The sequence below is a fragment of the Bos javanicus genome, chromosome 11, assembly GCF_032452875.1.
Source record: "Bos javanicus breed banteng chromosome 11, ARS-OSU_banteng_1.0, whole genome shotgun sequence".
NCBI lineage: Eukaryota > Metazoa > Chordata > Mammalia > Artiodactyla > Bovidae > Bos > Bos javanicus.
This window is the reverse complement of record NC_083878.1, coordinates 19,565,019-19,592,928: the sequence shown is the minus strand read 5'-3', so window position 1 is coordinate 19,592,928 and position 27,910 is coordinate 19,565,019. Positions and strand designations below refer to the sequence as shown.

The following is a 27,910-nucleotide window of genomic DNA, read 5'->3' as shown; positions in this document are numbered from 1 at the left end:
CTCCAGCCCTATTCATTAATTTCCCAAACATAGAGACAGTTATGTAATTGGATAAGACCATTTGCCAGTTAGCTGGTTCTCTGCTGACTTGCATGAATGTGCTTGGTTTACCTACTAGGTAGTCTGGCACAGTTCAATATAAAAAGCATTAAATGTTGAATCACAGACCGTACAGCAAGTTCTGTCTCTCTAATTCACCATCTTTTGTACTTTGATCAAGTGAGTTGATCTCTCAGATACTCAGTTTCTTTATCATAACATGGAAGTACAATAATATTTTCTAAAGTGACATGTATTAAAAAAAAACCGAGCATTGTAACTGGCACTGAATAGAAAATAATTACTTTTAACAAGTTGGAGAAGGAAATGGCAACCCACTCCAGTATTCTTGCCTGGAGAATCCCATGGACGGAGGAGCATGGTGGGCTACAGTCCACAGGTCGCAAAGAGTTGGACACGACTGAGCAACTTCGCTTTCACTTTAACAAGTTAGATGAAAACTTCATATACCTAATTTATTAATGCACATTTTTGTTTGAAACTCTTTTCTTATTTTGGGGTGACTTGGTTCTATAATTAAATAATTTACACTTCAGCCCTCAGCCTATAGTATTGTCAAGTAAATCTTTTCCTTGCTTAACTTCCTTTCCTTCATCTTTTTACCTCAAAGGCCCAACATATTCTAGATTTTCTCTGTTCAGGATCTATCTTTGCTTCTACTTTTTACTCAGAAAACAGGATGTTAGTTTTCCAGCTTCTCAGATTGTTACCTTCAGGTCTTGAGATCTATGTGAGTTGATAACTGTCCTATTACCTGTGTGACCTTGGGTGAATTATTTACCTGCTTCTCTAAACCTGATTTCTCAGCCCTAAAGCATGGATAATGCTGCTGCTGCTGCTGCTGCTGCAAAGTCACTTCAGTCGTGTCCGACTCTGTGCAACCCCATAGACGGCAGCCCACCAGGCTTCCCCGTCCCCAGGATTTTCCAGGCAAGAACACTGGAGTGGGCTGCCATTTCCTTTTCTAATACATGAAAGTGAAAAGTGAAAGTGAAGTCACTCAGTTGTGTCCGACTCTTAGCAACCCCATGGACTGCAGCCTTGCAGGCTCCTCCATCCATGGGATTTTCTAGGCAAGAGTACCGGAGTGGGGTGCCATTGCCTTCTCCAGGATAATAATTATGCGCATTTCATAATATTACATTGTGAAGTAAATGAGACTTCATTGTGAAGTAATAAGGACTTTGTTCAATAACTACCTTATTTATAAGCTCAGTGAATGTTGCCTGCTGTTATTAGTATTATTATTATTATTTTAAAGTTTTCCTCTAATCTAGGATTCCCTTTTCTCGATTTTCTTTCCCACTCTGATTCATTCAACAAAGTGTTAAATGAGCATTAGCTCTGTGCCAGGGTAGCAGTTGATAATACCGTAGTGCACAAGCCAGATGTTCTACACTTACTGAGGAAAACAAACTAGTGGACCAGTATGTGAGACAAAAATAATGAGTGTTACAGGAGAAGTACAGACTGTTGTAAACACACAGCAGAGGCACCTAAAATAGTCTGGGAATTCAGAGGAGGCTTCCTGGAGAGAACAACACTTAGGCTGGGGCCTGGAGCATGACAGCAGATGTTAGTAAGTATGAGTCTGAGGAGGAGACTGTTTCAAGCTAAGTGCATTCAGTTTTCCCCCACTTCTGTATCTCTCCATCTCCCTCTGCATGCTCTTCCTCCCTCCTTCCCTTCGTTGTCCCCAACTCAGCTTCCTCTTCCGCTCACTCTCCTCTTCACGTCCTTGACTGTTGAGTCACCCACTTCTCAGTCCCCTGCAATCTAGCTTTATTCTCACCACTCCACTGAAATTACTAAAGTTACAAATGATACAATGCTCCAAATCACTGGACACTTTTCCGTCTCTGTCTGACTTAGCCTTTCTGCAGCTTATGATATTGTCTCCTCTGGAAACTCTTTGTTTTCCTTGACTTCCTGACCCTACTCCCTTGCTTCTCCTGTTATCTTTTCATTGTTCATTCTTAGCATCACCTGCTGGCTTCTCTTTGCCTGCCTACCCTTTAAATGTTGATATTTTTCTTGTCGTTTTTCTCGCTCTTCATACTTCATGGGTAACCACATCTACACCCACACCCTGTAGCTTTTACCTGTGTATGAAATATTCTAAATCTACTTTCCTACTCATACCTCTCTCCTAAATTCCAGTCCCATACTTGTAGCTATTTATTAGACATGTAGTAAGTACTGTAGTATTTACTGTTGAAAAAAATCTGCTTATAAGTGGACCCACACAGTTCAAACCTATGTTGTTGAGGGGTCAACATAGTATAGCCAAACACTTTTTAAAACCACACCCATTGGTTTACCAGTTTATCCTAAGGAATATCGAGAATATACACAAATTCTGTTGTGAGGATGTTTGTTGTGATGTTGTTTATCATTCTAAAGAGAAGGAAATATATGTATTTCTTGATCCAAAGATGATGGTGTTAAAGGAATAGAAAATTGAGTTAAAAATTGTAGACAAACATATTATTGTTTAAAAGACTGTGAATATGTATATACAACGGGTCTAGCATGTTAACAGTATTACATCTGGGTTGTAGGATTGTGTCTGGCTTTATTGTGCATCTGATTTTTCTATATTTCTTGTGTACCTTCTCGTAAGAAAAATAAACCCCAAATTTTTTATAAAAACAAGTCAAAAAATATATTTTCATATTGCAGGTAGCAATGTAAAATATATACCCCTTTTAGAAAGCATTTGACAGTGTCTGTTCAGAGCCATGGAAGTATTTATAATCCCTGACCCAGTCATTCCCTTTCTGGGATTTTATCCTAGGGAAGAATATTCAAAATATGAAAAAGAGAGAAGTTGACAAAAGTGTTTGTTTGGAACATTCGTAATGTGAAGAACTGAACACCTTGTCGTTGAAACTATGCCTCATCTTCTAAGATTCCCAGGGCTGAAAAGAATTTTTAAAAATATAAAATGTCAACTACAGGAAAACTATTAGGTGTATAATGTCTTCTATTACCACTATTAAAAATAATAGTTATGAAGACTAGTATTTATATGGAAATCCTTTTATAAACAGTTAAGATTAAATACAAAATTCTCTGTACAACAAAATTACAGCTTAGTTGGAATGTGAAAACCTGGAAATTAGGATTATGAGTAATTTTATTAACTCATTTTTAAACTTTTTATGGTGTACTTTAAAATTTTTATTTATGGCCATGCTGAGTCTTCATCGCTCAGGCTTTTCTTCCATTGCAGCGAACGGGGGCTACTCCCGAGTTGTGATGCGTGGGCTTCTCATCTCAGTGGTTTCTCTGGTTGTGGAGCACAGGCTCTAGAGTGTGCAGGCTTCAATAGTTGTGGGCACGGGCTTGGTTGCTCCGTGGCATGTGGAATCTTTCCAGATGAGGGATTGAACCAGTGTCTCCTGCTTTGACAGGTGGATTCTTTACCACTGAGTCACCAGGGAGGCCCACAGTATAATTTTTTAAATAAAAGTTGAGGAAAAATACATACATCTGACCTTTAAATCCTGCATTGACACTTCACTTGCCCATTACCAACAGAGTAAAATCTTCAGCTCCCTTCTGCCTTGTATTCTATGCTCAGTCTCATACCGAACACTGGGAATTTCCTTAGAATGCCTTGCCATTTCCTATCTCTTATGCTCTTGCTCTTGATACTCTGTCTGCCTGGAATCCCTACTTCCATCTTTGCCTGTCAACAGGTGAACTTTTTTCTTTGAATTGTGTCTCGCCTTTTCATCGTCCATTAAGATTCTTTATCTTCATGTTCCCTGTGATTCATTGATTACACAGACCACGAGTGTTCATTAGGTGCCAGGCAGTGGATGTGGTCACAGCTCGTAGTGAGATGGGAAGATAGGTCATTTAAAACAAATTTTTAAAAAATGTCCCTTCTCCCATCTCTTTTTTCACCCTTCTGTCATTTTATCAGTCTGTGAGTTCATGGCAGTGAAAACCACATGTGACTTGTCTTTGTTGCCTCAGATCCAAGCACAGTAGCAAATGCAAGGCAAGAGTAGGTACCTAAGAAGAATTTGATGAGTGAATGGCTGAGTATACTTACAGTGTTTATTGAGCGAGACATTTTCTTAAAATATCAACATTATAATAAATCTAAGTGAAGAAAGCAAGCTTAAAAGCACTAAAAAATATGAATATGATATGTTTATAACTTGAGATTCAAAGTCCCTATTCCAAAAGTTAGATGGTTTATGCTTCTAAATTGTCAGGTGTTAGTATGACTAACCGACTATAATTAAGTGATATATATAAGACCACCACCGTGTTAAGAAATGCTTCTTCTCAGAAATGAAGATTCATTGTTTCCTGTCATCATTGTCTAAACTTAGTCAATTACTGTACAGTAGCCGTCTGCTTGTTGTAGGGATAGAGATAAGACCCTACCATCAAGAAGTGTCCCTGGTTCAGACACATAGACTTCCTCTTATGTACAATGAAAATAGCTGTGTATGGCAAACATTTTTCTAAAGATACCTAGTGCAATAAATCTTACTCCCTTGACCGCTCCCCCCCTTTTTTTTGCTTTTTCGTGGATGTATAATTCAGCTAGGTGCCGGTTGCCAAAGCCAAAATATATGTACAACTACAAAAGAATACAAACAAAAATAACTTTGGCAAAGACTCTTTAAGATTGTATTTTCAGAAGTTGTTATTATATATCCTTTTGGTTTACAAAAGTGGAGAGAAAAGATACAGATATATATAGCCAGTAAATTATCTTATTCTTGGCTGAGCTATCTGTTACAAGGACTAGATTGCTAAATATGACTTAAGCACTCTAAAAGAAGGGGTTTTGGAGGATATTAGTGGAAATCCAGGTTGTGGTTTCTCTTCCCCCACCCCTTAGCTTTTTCTTTGAATGCCGTCTGATTGTGTCTAATAAGCCTGTGAAAGCAAATGCAGTAAACAGGAAGTTATACCCTATGGCAAAAAAAAAAAAAAAAAGAAAACCTCGTATAAAGGGGGGCTTTGTAAAGTAGAACAAGAGAAGCCAGAAAAAATCAAGGAATGTGCTGTGAGAGTAGTAGTCAGATCTATTATATAAAAAAAAAAAAGATTGCCTCCAAAATACGTGGGATTATTCTTTTGAGGATATCAGGAAAGTCTGAAGTTGCATACTTTCTACTAATAGTACTTGGTTACTTGTGATGATTCAGCTGTATAATCATAGTGGTGGTGGTTTAGTCGCTAAGTCACTTCCGACTCTTGCGACCCCATGGCTGATGGCCTGCCACACTCCTCTGTCCATGGGATTTCCCAGGCAAAAATACTGGAGTGGGGTTGCCGTTTTCTTCTCCGTATAATCATAACAGCTTAGGATATGTCATTTCTTAATATTATATCTTGTTCTTTTCTCCTCCTGAATATCTTACTAGGTCTATGTGGTTGCTATGAATATTAAAAAAGAAGCAGAGTCAAAACCAAAAAGAGCAGTTAAAAATACTGATGACGATGATGATGATGACAGTACCATAGATGAACTACCACCAGATAGTTTAATAACACTCGTACAGCCTGAACTGCCAATACTTAGTCGCCTGTGGTTGGCAGCATTAAAAGACTACGCGCTTTTAACTTTACCAGCTGAATTCGCTAGTCAACTCCCTCCAGATGGTAAGTACTGCGTTCAGAGTTTTGCTTTTAATGGGGTTCAAAGTAGTAATTAAACAAAATGGAATTGGTGGAGACTGGCCACAATAGTAATAATAACATCTTAAATTTCTGTGGACTTAAACTTGATATTCTGTCCGTACTGAATTTATAAATTCAGATACGGCATTAAACTTTACTTGTCAGCCCAGGCAAAAATGTTCTCAGTGTTACAGTAATAACCATCTGAGCTGGGGTACTCTAAATAACTGCGTAAGGAGTTATTATGCGTAATCATGATGAGGTATACCGCCGTGTTGGTCACTGTGTGTGTGCCAGGGCAGATGTGAAGTCCTCAGTTTGATAGTGAAAGCAGGAAGAAGGGAAGAATTTGCAAAAGAGTGGGGGGAAAAAAAGAAGAGACAGAGTTCGCTGGCTATAAGAGAAAGGAAAGGTGATGAGGGTTTTAAGAGCTGCTGGTGACAGTGAAGAGGAAGCCTGTGACCATGGGTGGGGCAAGGTAGAAGGCACTCAGAGGCGTGGGCACTTGCAGAGGAAAGGCTGGAAATGCTGGCATAAATCACAAGGAAGTGATAGGCACTCCAGGTCAGCAGTTGTAGGAATGATGTCAGTTTTAGAGACCCTTGGGAGAAACTCTTTGGCCAGATTCCTCTTTTATGTGTGCTGTGATCTGAATATTTGTATCACCTCAGAATGTTTATGTTGAAACCTAATCCCTCTTGTGATGGTGTTAAGAGGTATGGGTCCTTTGGGAGGTGCTTTGGTCATGAGGGTGGAGTCCCTAGGAACGGGAGTAGTCCCCTTGTAAAAGAGAACCCACAGAGCCCCCAACCCTTTCTACCTTCCACCTTGTGAAGAAAGCAAGAAGGTACAGGCTGTCAGTCAGGAAGAAGGCCCTCACCCAACCATGCTGGCATCTTGATCTCGACTTACAGCCTCCAGAACCATGAGAAATGAATTTCTGTTGTGTAGCCACTCAGTCTGTGGTATTTTCTTAAAGCAGGTCAAATGGACTAAGCCAGTATGTACCAGGTATTTTTAAAGGAAGTTGTTCATAAATGAGTGAATATGTATAATAGAAGTAATGTTTTTCATTGATTTGATTGTTTTATAGGTGGGGCATTTTATACTCCTGAGACTATTGATACGGCTAGACTGCACTATCGGAATTCCTGGGCCCCAATTCTCCACGCAGTGGCACTTTGGTTAAACAGCACAGGATTTACATGTTCAGAGTCAGCAGAAGCAGCAGCAATATCCGCTTTACAAAAACGTTCCATACCGGTCAATTTAAGCCAAGCATCAGGAGCAATACCTAGTGCTAAATCTTTGGCAGAAATTAACAAAGACAGAATGCATCTGATTTTAGGTAAGTGAGCCATCTTAATGTATCTCAAGATATATTACTTCTGAAAATGTTTATCTGTAAGGGAGAAAAAACTGCTTTCTACCATTTAGGTTCTGTGACTGGCTTAAGAATTAAACTGATATAAGACACATTAATAGGAGAAAAGCCTATCAGATCAGATCAGATCAGTCGCTCAGTCGTGTCTGACTCTTTGCGACCCCATGAATCGCAGCACGCCAGGCCTCCCTGTCCATCACCAACTCCCGGAGTTCACTCAGACTCACGTCCATCGAGTCGGTGATGCCATCCAGCCATCTCATCCTCTGTCGTCCCCTTCTCCTTCTGCCCCCAATCCCTCCCAGCATCAGAGTCTTTTCCAGTGAGTCAACTCTTCTCATGAGGTGGCCAAAGTACTGGAGTTTCAGCTTCAGCATCATTCCTTCCAAAGAAATCCCAGGGCTGATCTCCTTCAGAATGGACTGGTTGGATCTCCTTGCAGTCCAAGGGACTCTCAAGAGTCTTCTCCAACACCACAGTTCAAAAGCATCAATTCTTCGGCATTCAGCCTTCTTCACAGTCCAACTCTCACATCCATACAATGACCACAGGAAAAACCATAGCCTTGACTAGACGAACCTTTGTTGGCAAAGTAATGTCTCTGCTTTTGAATATAATGGATTTAAAACTTTTACATGTACATAGGAGGAAAATGAAGACCTGAAGAAACTTTTAGGTCTTAAAGATTGTATACAGTTTTACACGAACAAGAATAAGTTGTGGGGATCTGATAAGACAAAGGGCTGGGGCCAGGGATGATAAGTTGTGCAGGAACTAAAAAGTATATGGGGGAAACAAATGGAAAATCGGGGCTTCCTTGATAGCTCAGCAACAAAGAATCTGCTTGCCAATGCAGGAGATGCAAGTTCGATTCCTGGTCTGGGAAGATCCCCTGGGGAAAGAAATGGCAACCCACACCAGTATTCTTGCCTGGGAAATTCCATGGACAGTGGAGCCTGGTGGGCTACAGTCCATGGGGTCACAAGAGTCAGACACAGCTTAGCCACTAAACAGCAACAGTAGAAGATCAGGCTTATTTTAGTAGGTTTGTTCTGATCGGTCTATTTCAACATCAACTCCCAGTCTCAAGGAGTAAAAATATTCTTTGCCTGATACAGGGAGGGCATCTTTCTAATGAGAAATTTTATGACCTGCTTTTGGGTAGAAAGGGGGTCAAAGAGCCCTGCCTGCATCTGCTATTTCTCAAATGTGTTCAGCCAAGAAGGTATATTTTGGTGCAGCATGTTTTGAACTCCTTCATATCTTTCATTTTAATGCTATGGAAAAAAATTTTACAGTATAGTTCAGATAAGAAATAGTAAAAAGAGGTGTTTTTTTTTTAGCACATTTTCTTAATTAACTGAATTTTTAATAGAAAAATTTAATTATTAAATTACTCCTTAAAAATTCTCTATCATATTCACTCACAGAGCAATACTGAATAATTTTCAAGGAAAAAGTTAAACTTTTTTTTATATGTTTTCTTTTTACTTGACACTTAAATTACTCTATGAGGAAATATAAATTTATATTTACATTATACATGTAATATATACATAAATTGTGTATATAGGTATAAATTTATACATATATACACATATATAAATGTATATATGCATATAAATATAAATGTAAAGTTAAAGCAAATTTGAGTAATTGTTATTTATAATTGCTGTGTAGATTCTCCTGTAACATTTAAGAATTTGCAATCATTTATCATAATCTTATAATTTTCATAAATTTATTCTTAATGTATTATTTTTAAATGTCTTTAAGTAGCTTCTTAATCAACCTGGTGACTTTGGAACTCCCTCACTTGCTTCCAATGTGACTGTTTGTCTCATTCCAAGGCTACAACATATGTTAAGTTTGGCTACTTATTTTTTTTTTTTTTGGCTACTTATTTTGACAATCATTTTGAACTCACTTTAAGGCATTAATAAATACATGTTAAAGTAAGCTGTAAAATAAGTAGGTAAAAGAAAAAAAAATGGTGTCAAAGCAACAAAGTGTTTTATATTAAGAAACCTGTGTGTTAATTTTGTATATTACAGGTGTGAGTATACAGTTCCTTTGTTCCCCAAGACCTGAGGAACCTGTTGAACATGTTACAGCTTGTCTACAGGCCTTGCACACCTTGCTAGATTCTCCTTATGCCCGAATCCATATTGCAGAAGATCAGGTGCAGTATATTTCTATAATAGATAATTAATGCTTTGTATTCATCATATTTTAAGGTAATTTTCTCACATATGAGATACATATTATATAATAAGTGTTCAGGATTTGGGCTTCATCTAAGACCTTATATTGAATGTTGGATGACCAGACATGCTGGACTAGAGATCATCACTATACCTTCTTTGATGAGTTCATCAGCAATCAGATATAACTAAAAATGTAAAGGATCCCCTCAGTCCCAGTTAATGGTTCTGCTAGTAAAGGGCTGAGTTAATTCATAAGGCTATTAATAAATTTGGGATTTCCTGTTGGCTCATTCAGTAAAGAGTCTGCTGTAATGCGGGAGACCCAGGTTTGATCCCTGGGTTGGAAAGATCCCCTGGAGTAGGAAATGGCAAACCACTCCAGTATTCTTGCCTGGAAAATCCAAATAAATTATGTCACTTTTAAATGTTTGATTGAACTTGATCTCATTTAATAAGGTTTTTGCACTGGCTCAAGTATTCATTTAAGAAGTTTAATGAATTGTGTTTTCTAATTTTTTGTATGGAATTTTTAGAGGATTTTATTCATGTTACAGAACCAAGTTTCCACTGGATTTGTTTGTTTGTTTTAATTAGGAAGTCTTTTATCTTCATAATAATCATTCTTTGGACACCATCACTACCAAATAGTACCTCTTGGGATAATCTTCTATAAAACACAAAAAGATAAAAAAAACAAAGTTCTTATTATTGTGTTCTCTTAAAATTAGTTTTGTACATGATATTTGCTCAATAAAAAAGAAAAAAACCCACATGAAACAAAATGAAGTATGTGGTGTGTGATTATAAGCGTCACTTACTGATGAACTCATCTTGTACTCCAGCCTTGTAGCTTAAAGCTGGGCCTCAGCTAGACTGCACATTACCACAAGAAACTTGAGGGTTGTTTTCAAATAGTCAAACCAATAAAGTTTAATCTGTGAATGAAGGTGTGTGACATATTATGTTAAAATGGAAATAATTGACTGTAAGTGCAGTAGATTAAACGACATGGTTAAATGTGTATTTCATAACCACAATAGACATAAATTTGACCTCTCCATCAGTTCTATAGTGGTTAATTTTTAAGACATGAGAAGGGAGAAAGGAGGTCAATTACAAGGCTGTTTTCATAATTCCAGAGAGACAGTGAGTTCACTGGCCTCAGAAAACTGAATAAAAGAGAAGGAAACAGGGCCAAGACTGGAACTTTAGGGATAAATAACAAATAAGGGTGGAGATGAGGGAAATTAATCAGCAGTGGAGACTACTGGAGAGGTAGGAGAACTAAAGAGAACAGAGTTACCAAAGACAAGAGAGATTGTCAAGGACAGACAAGTCTCAGAGGAACAGAACCCAGTGAGTCAGGACAGAAGAGAGTCCCAGGAGGTTATTGGTGGCCTCAGGCAGAGCATTTTCTCAGGTGAATGGCGCCAGATTAGAGAAGTTTTGAGGAGTGAATGAGGGGGTGAAGGGAGTGGCATCTTTCCATCAGGACAGAGACAGAACAGATCATGGGGGCAGATGGAAGGATGTGAGGGTTTTCTGAGGCATGGAGGGAAATTAGATAGGAAAGTCTTGAGCAACTACTTATATTGGGGAAGAGAAGCTTAGCTTAGTTTATCTATGATACATGGGGTGTAATTGAGGTCCTTGACGAATCCTTGGGAAGTCAAAGAGGATGGCATGGAAGCATGTGAGAAAAAAATTATCAGCCTCGGACAAGGGGCTGATCTTGATCTTAAAGAAAGAGGTAAAGGTGGCTTTGGTTGCAATTTAATTTTTTTTCTCCCTCTTTGAAATTTGAGGTAGGTTCATTGGATGGGGTTGATGTGGAAGATTGTGAGAAGCCTAAGTGAATAGTGAGTGGTTTAAGTTTGTAATAGTTCTGAGACGAATCTTGGAGCAACTTGCCAGCCTGCCTAGAATTTCTGGTGGACTACTCTTGAATACTCGGATTAGAAATCATAAATTTTAGTGACATTAAACACTAGCAATGCTGTTTAGTCCAAAAGAGAAAAGAAATATTTTAAATGGAAAAATCATTTAAATATGTAATGAAGTAATTTTTGACTGAAAATACGTTGGGATAAAATATGACCATTTTTCAAGATTATTATAATATTTGCTGCATATTTTATGTATTAACTTTAGCTACCAAATCTATGTATTTTTATATGTATATTTTCCTAGATTTAATAATATAAATATATCCTTTAAATTAATTTAATTTCTCTCTATTAATTTATAATAGCTGATTGGTGTTGAGTTACTGAGTGTTTTACACCGCCTCCTGTTGACCTGGAATCCACCGTCTGTCCAGCTGCTGGTGACTGGAGTTGTACAACAGATAGTAAGAGCTGCTCAGGATTATTTGCAAGAAAAAAGAAACACACTAAGTAAGCACAAGAACTCACACTAACTTTAAAGTAGATTTATTTATATTCTAATTTTTTGAATATTAATGTCAGGAAGTTTTTAATGAAAAAATTTAACCATACATTTAAAAGATTGCAGTTGATTTTACTTTCATTAGAATGACTCAAATGAAATTGCTCATATTCAACCATTTTCACGTACAAAAGTGTTAACTTCATGTGTTTCAAGCCTAGCATATGTGTTACTCCTATTATGAAATACATACCTATTAAAAATACCTAATAAAAATATTATTTTTAGTAAAGTAAAGTAGAAAATGAATTGTTACATTTAAGGAGAGGTCAATAAACAATTATAAGGCAGAGAATTATTCTGAGAAAGACATTGCATCAGTTAGACATTTAGTTGTAAATTCTAAATTCTTTTGAAAGAATTTATTAAACATACTTACTGTGTTGTTACCTCTACTGTTTGTTATCCTTTTTGCTGAGGATTTCACTTTTCTTTTACCCAAGATGAGGATGATATGGAAAAAGAGTCCTGTCCTGTATTAGGAGAAGGAGGTGACAGTGGTGGTCTCATTCCTGGAAAATCTCTTGTGTTTGCAACTATGGAGCTGTTGATGTTCATTTTAGTACGTCATATGCCACATCTCAGTACCAAGATGTCGGACTCTCCAAGTCACATAGCCACTAAAACTCGACTGTCAGAAGAAAGTGCTCGTTTGGTGGCAGCCACAGTTACCATACTCTCCGACTTACCGTCTCTCTGTTCACCTGCTGGTATGGTGTTGCTCACTATTTGTAAATGTATTATACAGTATTAGACAGAGATGAGCTTGCCTTTGATTTTAAGTGCTATGATGATTTATTTTCCTATTAAGTCTTAAAGGAAAAGTAGGACTTATTAAAAAGGGTTTGTTTGCTTTAGGAGCCTATAAAGACTTAAGATTTAAAAAACCAAAACTCTAGATGCCTTTTTCAGGTACATTTCAAAGAAACTTCAGCAAAGAGACAGACCCACAGCTTGAGAGAAGACATTGAATGTTAGCAAATAGACATAAAGTGAAATTACTAAGCACTTTATTTTCTGATCTGGTTGCTACTCTTGAGCCACACTGACAAACATGTCAGAGAAGAGTGACAACCAACTTTAAGGAGCAACTGTTAATTAAAAAATTAAACCTGAAAAATATAATAGCTGTCTGCAGATACTTGAAGAACTAGTGGATAGAAAAGTAGGCACTTGATACTTCCCTGGTGGTCTAGTGGCTAAGGCCCTGGTCTCAGTACAGGGGGTGCGGGTTTGATTTGCGGTCAGGGAACTAGATCCCTCATGCTGCAACTGAGAGTTTACATGCTGAAACTAAAAGATCTCACATGCTGCAACTAAGACCCGACAAAACCAAACAAACGTTAAAAAAAAAATAAGAAAAGTAAACTTTTCCTCTGTTGTATCTAGGAAATAGATATCGTATCAGAAGATATAAAGGTATCTTTTAGCTCAGCACAAGCCTACAGATATGAAAACACTACTCCATTGAAGCTTCATAGGCAGTCTACACTGGAGGCATGTCCCAGTGGAGAAGGGAGTCTTAACCGTTAAGTGGGTGGTTAATTTGATTACCTTAAAGTTCTTTCAGCTACAAATCCTAGGATTCTTTCATTTCTTTTTGCCTTACCTATTTTTCAGTTTGCCTTACCTATTTATCAGCATTTTTATCAGTTTCCTGACTTGGTTAGTACATTGACTAACTTAGTACTAATGCTCACTTAGTACAGTGAGATTGATTACTTGTCTTGGAATTGCTACATGATTCACCAAGTTTCTCAACTACTTCTCAAAGTATTCGACAGAAGTTTTCCTTCTGTGTGAAACACTAGAAGTAATATAAAAAAACAAGGCAAATTAGGAAAAGAAAATATTGACTTCTTTGAAATAGCTTGCAACATCCTTGTTATCTTTCAAACATTGAATTATAGTAATAGCAGTGCAATAAATTTTGTATAAATACAAGGAAAAGAAGTAATATTAAACCATAGTCAGTTGTAAAAAGATACAAACAATTGAAACAACTATAATACAGGAACTGAAGTAGTACAAGATAATCTGATTTGTTTTTATTTCAGGATGTATGACAATCTTGCCCACAATTCTGTTTTTAATTGCAAGAATATTGAAAGACACAGCAATAAAGTCTGCAGATAATCAGGTTCCTCCACCAGTCAGTGCAGCTCTTCAAGGGATCAAAAGTATTGTGACACTTTCAATGGCCAAAACTGAGGATACTCAAAAACAGTGGACAGCTCTAATTCGTAGCACTCTGGCATGCATCCTAGAATATTCCCAACCAGGTAATCTAGTCAGTTTTAATTTTTTTAATTTATTGCAATATTTGTTCCTTAATGACTAACTGAATGAGCTCATCAGAAAACTGCTATATAACACTGAATAAACTCAGAGAAGTGTTTTTAGTCCCATCTTTTAGATGTGAACTTTTAGTTCCGATTTTGAGTATTGACAGTCGATGCCCTTGCGTTGGGTTTCTTGGGTAGCTCAAATGGTGAAGAATCTGCCGGCAGTGCAGCAGACCTCGGTTCTTCCCTTGTCTTACCAGTTACATACATCTTGGGAGTTTCCCCCCCAAAGAAAGAATGTGTATATATAAAACTCTTAGATTGTAAATTGTTCTGAACTCCTCGGTAGTTGTCTATCATTTTATATTTATCAGTTATTAATTGTTCCCCTATCAATGGCCATTTTTACTATTTTTTATTTTTCCTAGTTATAAAAATTGTCTCAGTGACCAACCTTATAAATTCATTATGCACATGTGCTATGAGATTTTCTACAGCATACCCCTAGAAGTGGAATTGATGACACATTTTAATTTTATCAGACATTGCCAAATTACTCTGCAGAGTAGTTTTATGAATTTGCACTACCACCAACAGTGCATGATTCCCACCAATACATGGTATTTCAGACTTTTACATTTCATTATCTGGTAAGTAAAACATGCTATTTTATTGTTTTTACTTGCATTTCTCGTTTGCCTAGTAAGTATAAGCATTTTTCATGTTTGTGTTTAATTTGGGGGAGAATGCTTATTCACATTTATGTCCATTTTTTTTCAGTGTTTGACATTTTCTTTCATGTTACTTCTGTTGTAAATGTGAAAAGATTGAAAACAGAATAATTAAAAATTTGTCATATTGCCTATTAAAACATTTCCACACTATCTAAAACTGTGGAGTAGGCCCAAGAATGAACAGATAGGGCAGTAAAATTGAACTGTGTAAGTTTAAGTCAATGGTAAATATCACAGAAGAAAATGTCAATATCAGTTCAGTTCAGTCACTCAGTCGTGTCTGACTCTTTGCGACCCCATGAATCGCAGCACGCCAGGCCTCCCTGTCCATCACCAACTCCCGGAGTTTACCCAAACTCATGTCCATCGAGTTGGTGATGCTATCCAGTGATCTCATCCTCTGTCGTCCCCTTCTCGTTCTGCCCCCAATCCCCTCCCAGCATCAGAGTATTTTCCAATGAGTCAACTCTTCGCATGAGGTGGCCAAAGTATTGGAGTTTCAGCTTTAGGATCAGTCCTTCCAATGAACACCCAGGACTGATCTCCTTTAGGATGGACTGGTTGGATCTCCTTGCAGTCCAAGGGACTCTCAAGAGTCTTCTCCAACACCACAGTTCAAAAGCATCAGTTCTTTGGTGCTCAGCTTTCTTCACAGTCCAACTTTAACATCCATACATGACCACAGGAAAAACCATAGCCTTGACTAGATGGAACTTTGTTGGCAAAGTAATGTCTCTGCTTTTGAATATGCTATCTAGGTTGGTCATAACTTTCCTTCCAAGGAGTAAGCGTCTTTTAATTTCATGGCTGCAATCACCATCTGCATATTGGACTATAAAATTTAACATAAGCCTGTGAAAAATGACATGCATTAAAAGTAGGTGATAAATCCTAAAGTTTCTTATCAGAAGGAAAATATTTTTTCTGTTTCTTCAATTTTGTATCTATATGAGATGGAGGATGTTTGCTAAACTTATTTTGATAGTCATTTCATAATGTATGTGAGTCAAATTATTATGCTGTACATTTTAAATATATATATAGTACTGTAAGCTCAACATTCAGAAAACTAAGATCATGGCATCTGGTCCCATCACTTCATGGGAAATAGATGAGGAAGCATTGTCAGACTTTATTTTTGGGGGCTCCAAAATCACTGTAGATGGTGATTGCAGCCATGAAATTAAAAGACGCTTACTCCTTGGAAGGAAAGTTATGACCAACCTAGATAGCATACTCAAAAGCAGAGATGTTACTTTGCCGAAAAAGGTCCGTCTAGTCAAGGCTATGGTTTTTCCAGTGGTCATGTATGGATGTAAGAGTTGGACTGTGAAGAAAGCTGAGTGCCGAAGAATTGATGCTTTTGAACTGTGGTGTGGTGCTGGAGAAGACTCTTGAGAGTCCCTTGGACTGCAAGGAGATCCAACCAGTCCATCCTAAAGGAGACCAGTCCTGAGTGTTCATTGGAAGGACTGATGCTAAAGCTGAAACTCCAGTACCTTGGCCACCTCATGCGAAGAGTTGACTCATTGGAAAAGACTCTGATGCTGGGAGGGGATTGGGGGCAGGAGGAGAAGGGGATGACAGAGGATGAGATGGCTGGATGGCGTCACCGACTCAATGGACATGAGTTTGGGTAAATTTCGGGAGTTGGTGATGGACAGGGAGGCCTGGTGTGCTGCGATTCGTGGGGTCCCAAAGAGTCGGACACGACTGAGCAACTGAACCTAACTGAACTGAACTGTGTTTCAATTAAATCTCAATAAAACTAGAAAAAAAAATTTTTTACAAAATGAATGCTGAAAAAGATCAAAAACTGAAAATAATGTCAGTGTTAATATCATTTATGTACAAAAAAATCTTATAAACATTTAACACCCAGTATAAGAAAGAAAGAGCTTCTCAGGTGGTTCAGTGGTAAAGTATCTGCCTGCCAATGCAGGAGATATGGGTTAGATCCCTGGGTTAGGAAGATGCCCTGAAGAAGGAAATGGCAACTCACTCCAGTGTCCTTGCCTGGGAAATCCTATGGACCAAGGAGCCTGATGAGCTACAGTCCATTGAGTCACAAAAGAGTTGGACATGATTTAGCAACTAAACAACAACAACAAAGAAAGAGGAGAGAACAGGCAATGGTAAGAGAGAAATAGAAATGCCCACCAAGCATATAAAAAAATTGGCCATATTATTATATAAGCAAAGAAATAAAAACAAAAACAAAATAATACAAATTTTTACTTGTAAAACTCATTTAACAAAAAATGTATGTACAGGTGGAATCGATGCCAGGAGAACATTTTCATACTTTGCTAAAGGGAATTTAAAACAGTTAAGACTTTCAGGGAGTCATTTCTGCAAAATATACGAAGAGCTTTTAAGATCTCATACTCTGACCTTGATCAAAAACTTCTGTCCAAGTTTATTTATTACAGTCTGTTTTATAATAAAGAAAATACAAAAGTGATAAATATAACTATCCGGCAGTAGGAAAGATATTAAATATATACTCATTTGGATTATATGTCCATTATATCTATTAAAAATCATGTTTGTAAATAATTACATATAAAAGACTAACCCAGACCAGAAGAAATTAAACAAAAACCTGGAAATTAAACTTAAACTCTCCGTGGATGGCAAAATATTACATTTTATTTTCTTTCCCTTACCCTTGTTGAATTTTAAACAAACTATATCCTACTTTTATTACCTGAATTTTTTTCAGATTAATATTTGGAGGGGAAAACTTTAATTAGTTTTATTAATGTTACTAAAACTATTCTAACTTTATCAGGAGTTAATATTTTGCTTTTTAAGGTAGATTTTTAACAAGATAAACATTAAATGTCATAATTATATATGCTTTCATTTATATATGTGCTATGCTTAGTCGCTCAGTCATGTCCGACTCTTTGCGACCCCATGGACTATAACCCACAAGGCTCCTCTGTCCATGGAATTCTCTAGGCAAGAATACTACAGTGGGTTGCCATGCTGTCCTCGAGGGGATCTTTCCAACCCATACATCGAACCCAGCTCTCCCGCATTGCAGGTGGGTTCTTTACCATCTGAGCCACCAGGGAAGCCCATGAATACTGGGGTAGGTAGCCTATCCCTTCTCCAGGGGATCGTCCCAATTCAGGAATCTAACCGGGGTCTCCTGCATTGCAGGTGGATTCTTTATCAGCTGAGCTACCAGGGAATCCTATATATTTATATATATATAAATATTTCATTATTCATATATTTCAGAAAATTCTTTTTTTCTTTAATTTTCTGCTATTATTTCAGAAGATTCTGTGCCTGTGCCTGATGAAGTAAGCATGCTAACAGCAATTGCACTTTTCCTGTGGTCTGCTGGTAGTGAAATAATAGGAGTTCAGTCACTGCAGAATGGCTGCATTTACAGATTTAAAAATGCGTTAAATTCATGTGACCCGTGGGTAAGTTATACTTAAAACATAATAGTAAACCTTCCACTCTATAAGATAAATTTCAGATGGATTCATTAAAAATTTGTGATTCATCAAATGAAAAGTATTTGTTATATGAATTTTCCAGAAAACTAGAAAACGTCACTGGTTAAAACTTAGGAGAGACATGTATATGTTAATTTATATATGCAGAAATTCCCCAGTATCTAAAATACTTGCTCAACCCTGGCATATACTGGTAGAGACTTTATGTGTTTCTCTTTTTCACTGTTTACTTAATCACACCAAGGACATTAAAGAAATGTTTTTCTAAAAAATAAGTTTTGTTGTTTTGTAGTGTCAGCATCAAAACAAATGATTCTTAAACCTATTGAACATCAGGAGAAAAAGCAATTTAGTAACATCTACCACTGTCTTCCTGAATCAGAGTCTCCAGATGTGTGGTCCACAGATGTGTATTTTTAAAATATTCCCCAGGAATTTTTCTTTTGTCCAGTGATGTTTAGTAGCTTCTCTTGTACCGAAGCACTGAAACAGTTTTTCCCACTTTGTTCCCTTACATCAATGAGTTGATGCACCTTCCTTTCTTCTTTGTTCTTTTGCTTCTTATTAATATGAAGTCTTTCTAATCTAAAGTGGAGCCACTGAACTACTTTGTAAGCCTAGAACACTTAAATTGGTTTAAGCATTTATTTTCAGAGAATCCAAATGGAATTGAGGTGTGTGATACATTTTATAGCTTTGTTTGACATCATTCAAATATTAGCCATATAAAATGTTAGGTTAAGGTGAGAGGAACTTATATGCAGAGTACATCATGAGAAACGCTGGACTGGAAGAAGCACAAGTTGGAATCAAGATTGCCAGGAGAAATATCAATACCTTAGATATGCAGATGACACCACCCTTATGGCAGAAAGTGAAGAGGAACTAAAAAGCATCTTGATGAAAGTGAAAGAGGGGAGAGAAAAAGTTGACTTAAATCTCACCATTCAGAAAACGAAGTTCATGGCATCTGGTCCCATCACTTCATGGGAAATAGATGGGGAAACAGTGGAAACAGCATCAGACTTTATTTTGGGGGCTCCAAAATCACTGCAGCCATGAAAGTAAAAGACTCTTATTCCTTTGAAGGAAAGTTATGACCAACTTAGTACATCGAAAAGCAGAGATATTACTTTGCCAACAAAGGTCCATCTAGTCAAGGCTGTGGTTTTTCCTGTGGTCATGTATGGATGTGAGAGTTGGACTGTGAAGAAGGCTGAATGCCGAAGAATTGATGCTTTTGAACTGTGGTGCTGGAGAAGACTCTTGAGAGTCCCTTGGACTGCAAGGAAATCCAACCAGTCCATCCTAAAGGAGATCAGTCCTGGGTGTTCATTGGAAGGACTGATGCTAAAGCTGAAACTCCAATACTTTGGTCACCTCATGCGAACAGTTGACTCATTGGTAAAGACTCTGATGCTGGGAGGGATTGGGGGCAGGAGGAGAAGGGGACGACAGAGGATGAGATGGCTGGATGGCATCACTGACTCGATGGACGTGAGTCTGAGTGAACTCCGGGAGTTGGTGATGGACAGGGAGGCCTGGCGTGCTGTGATTCATGGGGTCTCAAAGAGTCGGACACGACTGAGCGACTGAACTGAACTGAAAAGGTGAGAGATCAGATAAGTCGCTCAGTCGTGTCCGACTCTTTGCGACCCCATGAATCGAGCACACTAGGCCTCCCTGTCCATCACCAACTCCCGGAGTTCACTCACACTCATGTCCATCGAGTCAGTGATGCCATCCAGCCATCTCATCCTCTGTTGTCCCTTCTCCTCCTGCCCCCAATCCCTCCCAGCATCAGAGTCTTTTCCAATGAGTCAGCTCTTCGCATGAGGTGGCCAAAGTACTGGAGTTTCAGCTTTAGCATCATTCCTTCCAAAGAAATCCCAGGGCTGATCTCCTTCAGAATGGACTGGTTGGATCTCCTTGGAGTCCAAGGGACTCTCCAGAGTCTTCTCCAACACTACAGTTCAAAAGCATCAATTCTTCGGCGCTCAGCCTTCTTCACAGTCCAATTCTCACATCCATACATGACCACAGGAAAAACCATAGCCTTGACTAGACGAACCTTTGTTGGCAAAGTAACGTCTCTGCTTTTGAATGTGCTATTTGGGTTGGTCATAACTTTCCTTCCAAGGAGTAAGCGTCTTTTAATTTCATGGCTGCAGTCACCATCTGCAGTGATTTTGGAGCCCAGAAAAATAAAGTCTGACACTGTTTCCACTGTTTCCCCATCTATTTCCCATGAAGTGGTGGGACCGGATGCCATGATCTTCATTTTCTGAATGTTGAGCTTTAAGCCAACTTTTTCACTCTCCACTTTCACTTTCATCAAGAGGCTTTTGAGTTCCTCTTCACTTTCTGCCATAAGGGTGGTGTCATCTGCATATCTGAGGTTATTGATATTTCTCCCAGCAATCTTGACTCCAGCTTGTATTTCTTCCAGTCCAGCGTTTCTCATGATGTACTCTGCATATAAGTTAAATAAACAGGGTGACGATATACAGCCTTGATGAACTCCTTTTCCTATTTGGAACCAGTCTGTTGTTCCATGTCCAGTTCTAACTGTTGCTTCCAGACCTGCATACAAATTTCTCAAGAGGCAGATCAGGTGGTCTGGTATTCTCATCTCTTGAAGAATTTTCCACAGTTTATTGTGTTCCACACAGTCAAAGCCTTTGGCATAGTCAGTAAAGCAGAAATAGATGTTTTTCTGGAACTCTCTTGCTTTTTCGATGATCCAGCGGATGTTGGCAATTTGATCTCTGGTTCCTCTGCCTTTTCTAAAACCAGCTTGAACATCTGGAAGTTCACGGTTCACATATTGCTGAAGCCTGGCTTGGAGAATTTTGAGCATTACTTTACTAGCGTGTGAGATGAGTGCAATTGTACGGTAGTTTGAGCATTCTTTGGCATTGCCTTTCTTTGGGATTGGAAAGAAAACTGACCTTTTCCAGTCCTGTGGCCACTGCTGAGTTTTCCAAATTTGCTGGCGTATTGAGTGCAGCACTTTCACAGCATCATCTTTCAGGATTTGGAATAGCTCAACTGGAATTCCATCACCTCTACTAGCTTTTTCGTAGTGATGCTTTCTAAGGCCCACTTGACTTCATATTCCAGGTTGTCTGGCTCTAGGTCAGTGATCACACCATCGTGATTATCTGGATCGTGAAGCTCTTTTTTGTATAGTTCTTCTGTGTATTCTTGCCATCTCTTCTTAATATCTTCTGCTTCTGTTAGGTCCATACCATTTCTGTCCTTTATCGAGCTCATCTTTGCAGGAAATGTTCCTTTGGTATCTCTGATTTTCTTGAAGAAATCCCTAGTCTTTCCCATTCTGTTGTTTTCCTCTATTTCTTTGCATTGATCGCCGAAGAAGGCTTTCTTAACTCTTGCTATTCTTTGAAACTCTGCATTCAGATGTTTATATCTTTCCTTTTCTCCTTTGTTTTTCGCTTCTCTTCTTTTCACAGCTATTTGAAGGCCTCCCCAGACAGCCATTTTGCTTTTTTGCATTTCCTTTCCGTGGGGATGGTCTTGATCCCTGTCTCCTGTACAGTGTCACAAACCTCATTCCATAGTTCATCAGGCACTCTGTCTATCAGATCTAGGCCCTTAAATCTGTTTCTCACTTCCACTGTATAATCATAAGGGATTTGATTTAGGTCATACCTGAATGGTCTAGTGGTTTTCCCTACTTTCTTCAATTTAAGTCTGAATTTGGCAATAAGGAGTTCATGGTCTGAGCCACAGTCAGTTCCTGGTCTTGTTTTTGCTGACTGTATAGAGCTTCTCCATCTTTGGCTGCAAAGAATATAATCAGTCTGATTTCTGTGTTGACCATCTGGTGATGTCCATGTATAGAGTCTTCTCCTGTGTTGTTGGAAGAGGGTGTTTGTTATGACCAGTGCATTTTCTTGGCAAAATTCTATCAGTCTTTGCCCTGCTTCATTCCGTATTCCAAGGCCAAATTTGCCTGCTACTCCACGTGTTTCTTGACTTCCTACTTTTGCATTCCAGTCCCCTATAATGAAAAGGACATCTTTTTTGGGTGTTAGTTCTAAAAGGTCTTGTAGGTCTTCATAGAACCGTTCAACTTCAGCTTCTTCAGCGTTACTGGTTGGGGCATAGACTTGGATTACTGTGATATTGAATGGTTTGCCTTGGAAACAAACAGAGATCATTCTGTCGTTTTTGAGATTGCATCCAAGTACTGCATTTTAGACTCTTTTGTTGACCATGATGGCTACTCCATTTCTTCTGAGGGATTCCTGCCCGCAGTAGTATATATAATGGTCATCTGAGTTAAATTCACCCATTCCAGTCCATTTGAGTTCGCTGATTCCTAGAATGTCGACGTTCACTCTTGCTATCTCTTGTTTGACCACTTCCAATTTGCCTTGATTCATGGACCTGACATTCCAGGTTCCTATGCAATATTGCTCTTTACAGTGTCGGACCTTGCTTCTATCACCAGTCACATCCACAGCTGGGTATTGTTTTTGCTTTGTCTCCATCCCTTCATTCTTTCTGGAGTTATTTCTCCACTGATCTTCAGTAGCATATTGGGCACCTACTGACCTGGGGAGTTTCTCTTTCAGTATCCTATCATTTTGCCTTTTCATACTGTTCATGGGGTTCTCAAGGCAATACTGAAGTGGTTTGCCATTCCCTTCTCCAGTGGAGCACATTCTGTCAAATCTCTCCACCATGACCCGCCCTTCTTGGGTTGCCCCACGGGCATGGCTTAGTTTCATTGAGTTAGACAAAGCTGTGGTCCTAGTGTGATTAGATTGACTAGTTTTCTGTGAGTAAGGTTTTAGTGTGTTTGCTCTCTGATGCCCTCTTGCAATACCTACCGTCTTACTTGGGTTTCTCTTACCTTGGATGTGGGGTATCTCTTCACGGCTGCTCCAGCAAAGCGCAGTCATTGCTCCTTACCTTGGACGAGGGTGAGAGGGACAGTTGTAAACTAAAGAAAGAATTAAAAACAAAAATTAGAATTCCTGTTGTCTAATTTCTTACACAGTAAAGAAATATAAAAATTATATAAGCAGTGGTAATTTGGGAGCTAACATATAAGGAATGTTTGATTAATTTCAGTTTTATTTAGTTAGCATATTAGAAGTTTTATTATTCCATTTCTATAAGTAGAAATGACATTAATTCATCACATTTCTGTTTTCATCCTGCAGTATTGCTTGTTTTCCATACATATTAAGATGCAGTGTGATTGTAGAGCAAATAAGAACTGTCACACATGTAAATTAATAAAATTATTTTCTTTTATAGGTTCAAGCCAAATGCTACCAGCTTCTCCTCTCAGTTTTTCAACATTCAAATCGGGCCCTTTCAACTCCTTATATCCATTCCTTAGCTCCAATAGTAGTTGAAAAGCTAAAAGCTGTTGAAAGAAACAGACCAGGCAGTAGTACAGAACTCTTAGCTGTTCAAGAAGGAATCAAAGTTCTTGAAACATTGGTTGCTCTTGGGGAAGAACAGAACAGTAAGTATTTTCCTCTAAAAAGCCACTAGTCTAAAATGAAGATTTGTATTACATATTAATCTTATTTGCTACTTGCAAAAGGCCATTGCAGCAGTAAATTTTCTAAAGGTTGTTACTATGTCAAAGCTTAATGTTTTTGCCTATGTTGCTAACAAAATTGAATTGATTTATATTTAAGAGCAAGAGTTTAAAATGAATTACGGATGCATTTCAACCCATGGATCTTTTCTTCTAGGAAGGTACTTTTTAAGAACTAGGGAAAATATGGCTGTTTAATATATTTTTAAGAATAACACATTTTGGTATTTGTAAGAGATATATAAAAGCTTTTTAATAAATAGGACCAGATTAGTATTCATGCTAAACATCAGTATTAAAATACTACAGAATTTAAAATTATTGTTTTTTAATTTAATGAAAAACTACCATATACATCCATTTAACCAGAGACTTATGCAACTTAATACTTACTCCTCTTTGTTCCCTAAGCTTAGATTTCATCACAATCTAAAATTTATCTTCAAAAATATGACTTCTAATCGTTACAGAAAGACTGTACTTTTTAAACTAGTACCTTATGATTGAATTCTTAAGCTGTTTCCAGTTTTTTAAGATCATCAATAATTGAAACGAATGTTCTTATACAGATATCTTTGCACACTTATTTTTTTTTAAAATTGACGTTTTATTATCTGTGATCATTCTATGTTTTTTTTAAATGAAGTAAATTTGCATTAACAGAATAAAAAACAGTAGAAGTAGAATTTAACAGTATAACTAGAGTCATTCCTCTGGGGTCTTAACAGAACTCTGAAATGTGGTATCTGATTAGTGGAACCTTCCATTTTTCACAAATGGTGGTAGCAGTGGGACGGATGTTCTTAAATGCCTTGCCAGGCCCATGATCATTTACCCCCATAGTCCAAAACAGAGTTTAAAAGATGAAGGGCCATCTCCTCCTGTGTGTTACTTCTATCAGATAATTTTTTTAAGTGAAATTATTGGGTTGAAAAGAAGGCACATTTTTAAGACTTTTAATATATATTGCCAGATTATTCTCTGGGTAAAAATTGCATCAGTTTTTCTATCATAAAATTTTTCCTCTTCTCTTGAAAGAATTTCACAGATGTTAGAAAGGTAGTGGAGATTTTAAAAAAGCTATTGCTGATAAGTTCCCTATAAAATGATAATCCAGAATTACTGCAGTGGAAGAGAAGAGTATAGAAGTGATTGTGGAAAAAAAATTTATCTGACTTGATGAGTATAGGTTATAGGGACAAGAGAAAGAGAAGAGCCAAATATTACGGTGTAACTTGGAAGAAGCATGGAAGCCGTCTTAAAATTGAAAAGTTCAGGAAGAAGAGCTGTTTGGGAGGAGCTTATAAGTTTAGTTGAAACTAGATGTTAACAGATTATTTGGATAGAAATGTTATGGCTGACATCATGGTCCATGTTTGGTGACTCAACATAATTTTGTCTTTATTTGTATTTTACTCAGTGTAAATTCCATAAACATACAGACTAAATCTTATTCATTTCATAATCTCAACATTGAGCTTATTGACTTTTGCATAGTTAGTATTAAATTATGTCTGACTTGAGTTGACTCTTGGGATCAATTCCTGAACAGGTGTTCTAATTTAGGTAGGGAAGAGAGTCTTATACTTTTTCAAATAATTCTCTATTGTTTGAATTCTTTTAACAGCAAGAATATATTCATGTATTATTCATGAAATTAAATATAGTTTAATAGTTAGATTTAACAAGGTTCATTTAATAAATAACCCTTTAATTTTCCATGTAAGAGCCAATTAATTTAAAGTATGAAATAACTGAGGCAATGTAGCTTCAATTCTCAAACCAGTTTCTAGTATTTAGTATTAATGGGCTATATCAACAGTAAGCACCACAATGATTTCATTTTTTAAAGGACTGCTTTACTCAGATGTTTTGTACTATAGTAAGACTTCCAAGAGGTAGAATAGGCAGTCGTCACTTTTTGAAAATTAATACTAAATCTGAGGCTAACTGCCGTGCACAAACCAAAGGGAAATGGTTGTCATCACATTAATGTATACATTAGCTCATGCTTTGATGGTTTCTTCCTCCTAATTAATGCTTCAGGTTTCTGTTCCTTGTTGCATTAAACTTCCAACCTTCCTATTCTGGAATACCCTTGGAATTTTCACAATTTTATTCTCAAAATACATTTTACCAGTGGCCTTTGTAAAATTCTTCATTTTTACCTTTTAGCCAGTATTTTTTAAAATAAAACAATTAGTATAAATGCAAAATATACAGTCTTAACAGGAAATCAAACCTGATTTCCTATGCTAACGTGGCTTGGAGAATTAATAAATATTCAATATTAATAATGAATAATTATTGAGGTCTAAAATAGATTGGGCACATTTACTTGTGTTTTATTATAATTCAGACTACTGTGGTAATTGCCTAGGGTTAAATAAAGGTTTACTGTAATTTTCAGATTCATGAGCATCTTCAGACTTTATCTTTGTTATTTGCAGGAGTCCAATTACTTGCTCTTTTAGTTCCCACTTTGATCTCTTACCTGCTGGATGAAAATTCTTTTGCCTCAGCAAGCACAGCTTCCAAAGATCTCCATGAGTTTGCACTCCAGAATTTAATGCATATTGGACCTCTGTATCCACACGCTTTCAAGACAGTAATGGGAGCAGCTCCTGAGCTGAAAGTACGTCTGGAAACTGCTGTTAGAGCAAGTCAAGCTAGTAAAGCTAAAGTGGCCACCAGGCAGCCAGCCCCAACCGTGCACTCTGCACCAACAATTAAGCTAAAAACAAGTTTCTTTTAATGTGCAATTCCATTTATTTTTGTTTATATTGTCAGTATCATTCCAGTCTATAGGTTCAACTTTATTTATACACAGGAATTATATGCTTCCGAGGTAGGGTAAGTGAAATAATGCTCATACTGGTTTCTAATTTTGAAGGAATGATTTTTTTTTATTGTGGTGAATGTGCTTTCATTTTTTCTCCTAATAATGTTTCTCTTTTATTAATTAATTTATTTTTTAAACACTAAGCCATAATCTTTTAAATTAAATGCAAAATATTGTATCATGTAGTTGGGCGGCCTGTTGTTATTGTCAGGAAAAAAATGGTATATTCAATAGCATCTGTTACCAAAAAAAATTAACTGAAAAGCAAGCAGAATTTAAATTTTGAAGAAACAAAATAATGTGAAGTGTCTGTTTCATGGTGTATATATTAAGAATAAAGTTACATTTTCTTAGCATTTCTCAGAAAGTCCTTACCTTTCTGCTAGATCTTCTTGCTTTCATATTAGATTACTAAATTATGCTTGTGTATATTTTAGTTAACTGAATGAAAACTCTCATTTAAAGATCCATTAAAATGATTCAAATATGGAATAATGTTCTGTTTTTTTTAATGGCTGCAATTTTTTAATGGCTGCAATTTTTTAATGGCTCACTTATGCTTTGTAATTACAGAGCCTTGAGTTCTGGCTCTGGTTGGTTTCATTCATCAAATATTAATATTGAGTGCCTACTATGTAGACGGCATCGAGCTAAGTGCTGGAGGGCATACAAAAATGAATTAGTCATAGTTACGCCAGTCTCTCATGCAGTGGGAATTTTACCACATCAAATAGATAATTGATGAATGAATGTTTGCCATACTGTTTAGCACACTTTAAACACCAAGTTTTACCAGATGTGTAATGTAGACTGAACCTTTCTGAACGTTCCAAATACGTACCTTGTCATCACCTACTGCTGCTGCTGCTGCTGCTGCTAAGTCGCGTCAGTCGTGTCCGACTCTGTGCCACCCCATAGACGGCAGCCCACCAGGCTCCCCTGTCCCTGGGAGTCTCCAGGCAAGAGCACTGGAGTGGGTTGCCATTTCCTTCTCCAGTGCATGAAAGTGAAAAGTGAAAGTGAAGTCGCTCAGTCGTGTCCGACTCTTCGCGACCCCATGGGCTGCAGCCTACCAGGCTCCTCCATCCATGGGATTTTCTAGGCAAGAGTACTGGAGTGGGGTGCCATCGCCTTCTCCGGTCATCACCTACTACCTCCTACTTATTCTCTCTCAGACCCTCACCAATTGGCAGCTGATGTAGCCTTGCCTTCCTCATGTAGTCTTTAGA

The 27,910-nt window shown here is 37.6% G+C and overlaps 1 protein-coding gene across 4 annotated transcripts in view; it reads left to right on the top strand.

Moving 5' to 3' along the window:
* The window catches only part of HEATR5B (HEAT repeat containing 5B), a 102,555-nt gene extending 75,379 nt beyond the window's left edge, over window positions 1-27,176 (top strand). For 3 of the 4 annotated variants that reach the window (XM_061432072.1, XM_061432073.1, XM_061432075.1), the window contains 9 exons: window positions 5,460-5,697; window positions 6,809-7,063; window positions 9,154-9,281; window positions 11,558-11,702; window positions 12,198-12,464; window positions 13,812-14,036; window positions 18,065-18,216; window positions 23,548-23,761; window positions 26,290-27,176. In XM_061432072.1, the coding sequence (XP_061288056.1) occupies window positions 5,460-5,697; window positions 6,809-7,063; window positions 9,154-9,281; window positions 11,558-11,702; window positions 12,198-12,464; window positions 13,812-14,036; window positions 18,065-18,216; window positions 23,548-23,761; window positions 26,290-26,594 (1,929 nt within the window). In that variant the 3' untranslated portion in view covers window positions 26,595-27,176. The remainder of the gene's footprint in view (window positions 1-5,459; window positions 5,698-6,808; window positions 7,064-9,153; window positions 9,282-11,557; window positions 11,703-12,197; window positions 12,465-13,811; window positions 14,037-18,064; window positions 18,217-23,547; window positions 23,762-26,289) is intronic. The other variant, XM_061432074.1, reaches the window with a different exon arrangement.
* The last annotated feature ends 734 nt before the right edge of the window (window positions 27,177-27,910 follow it).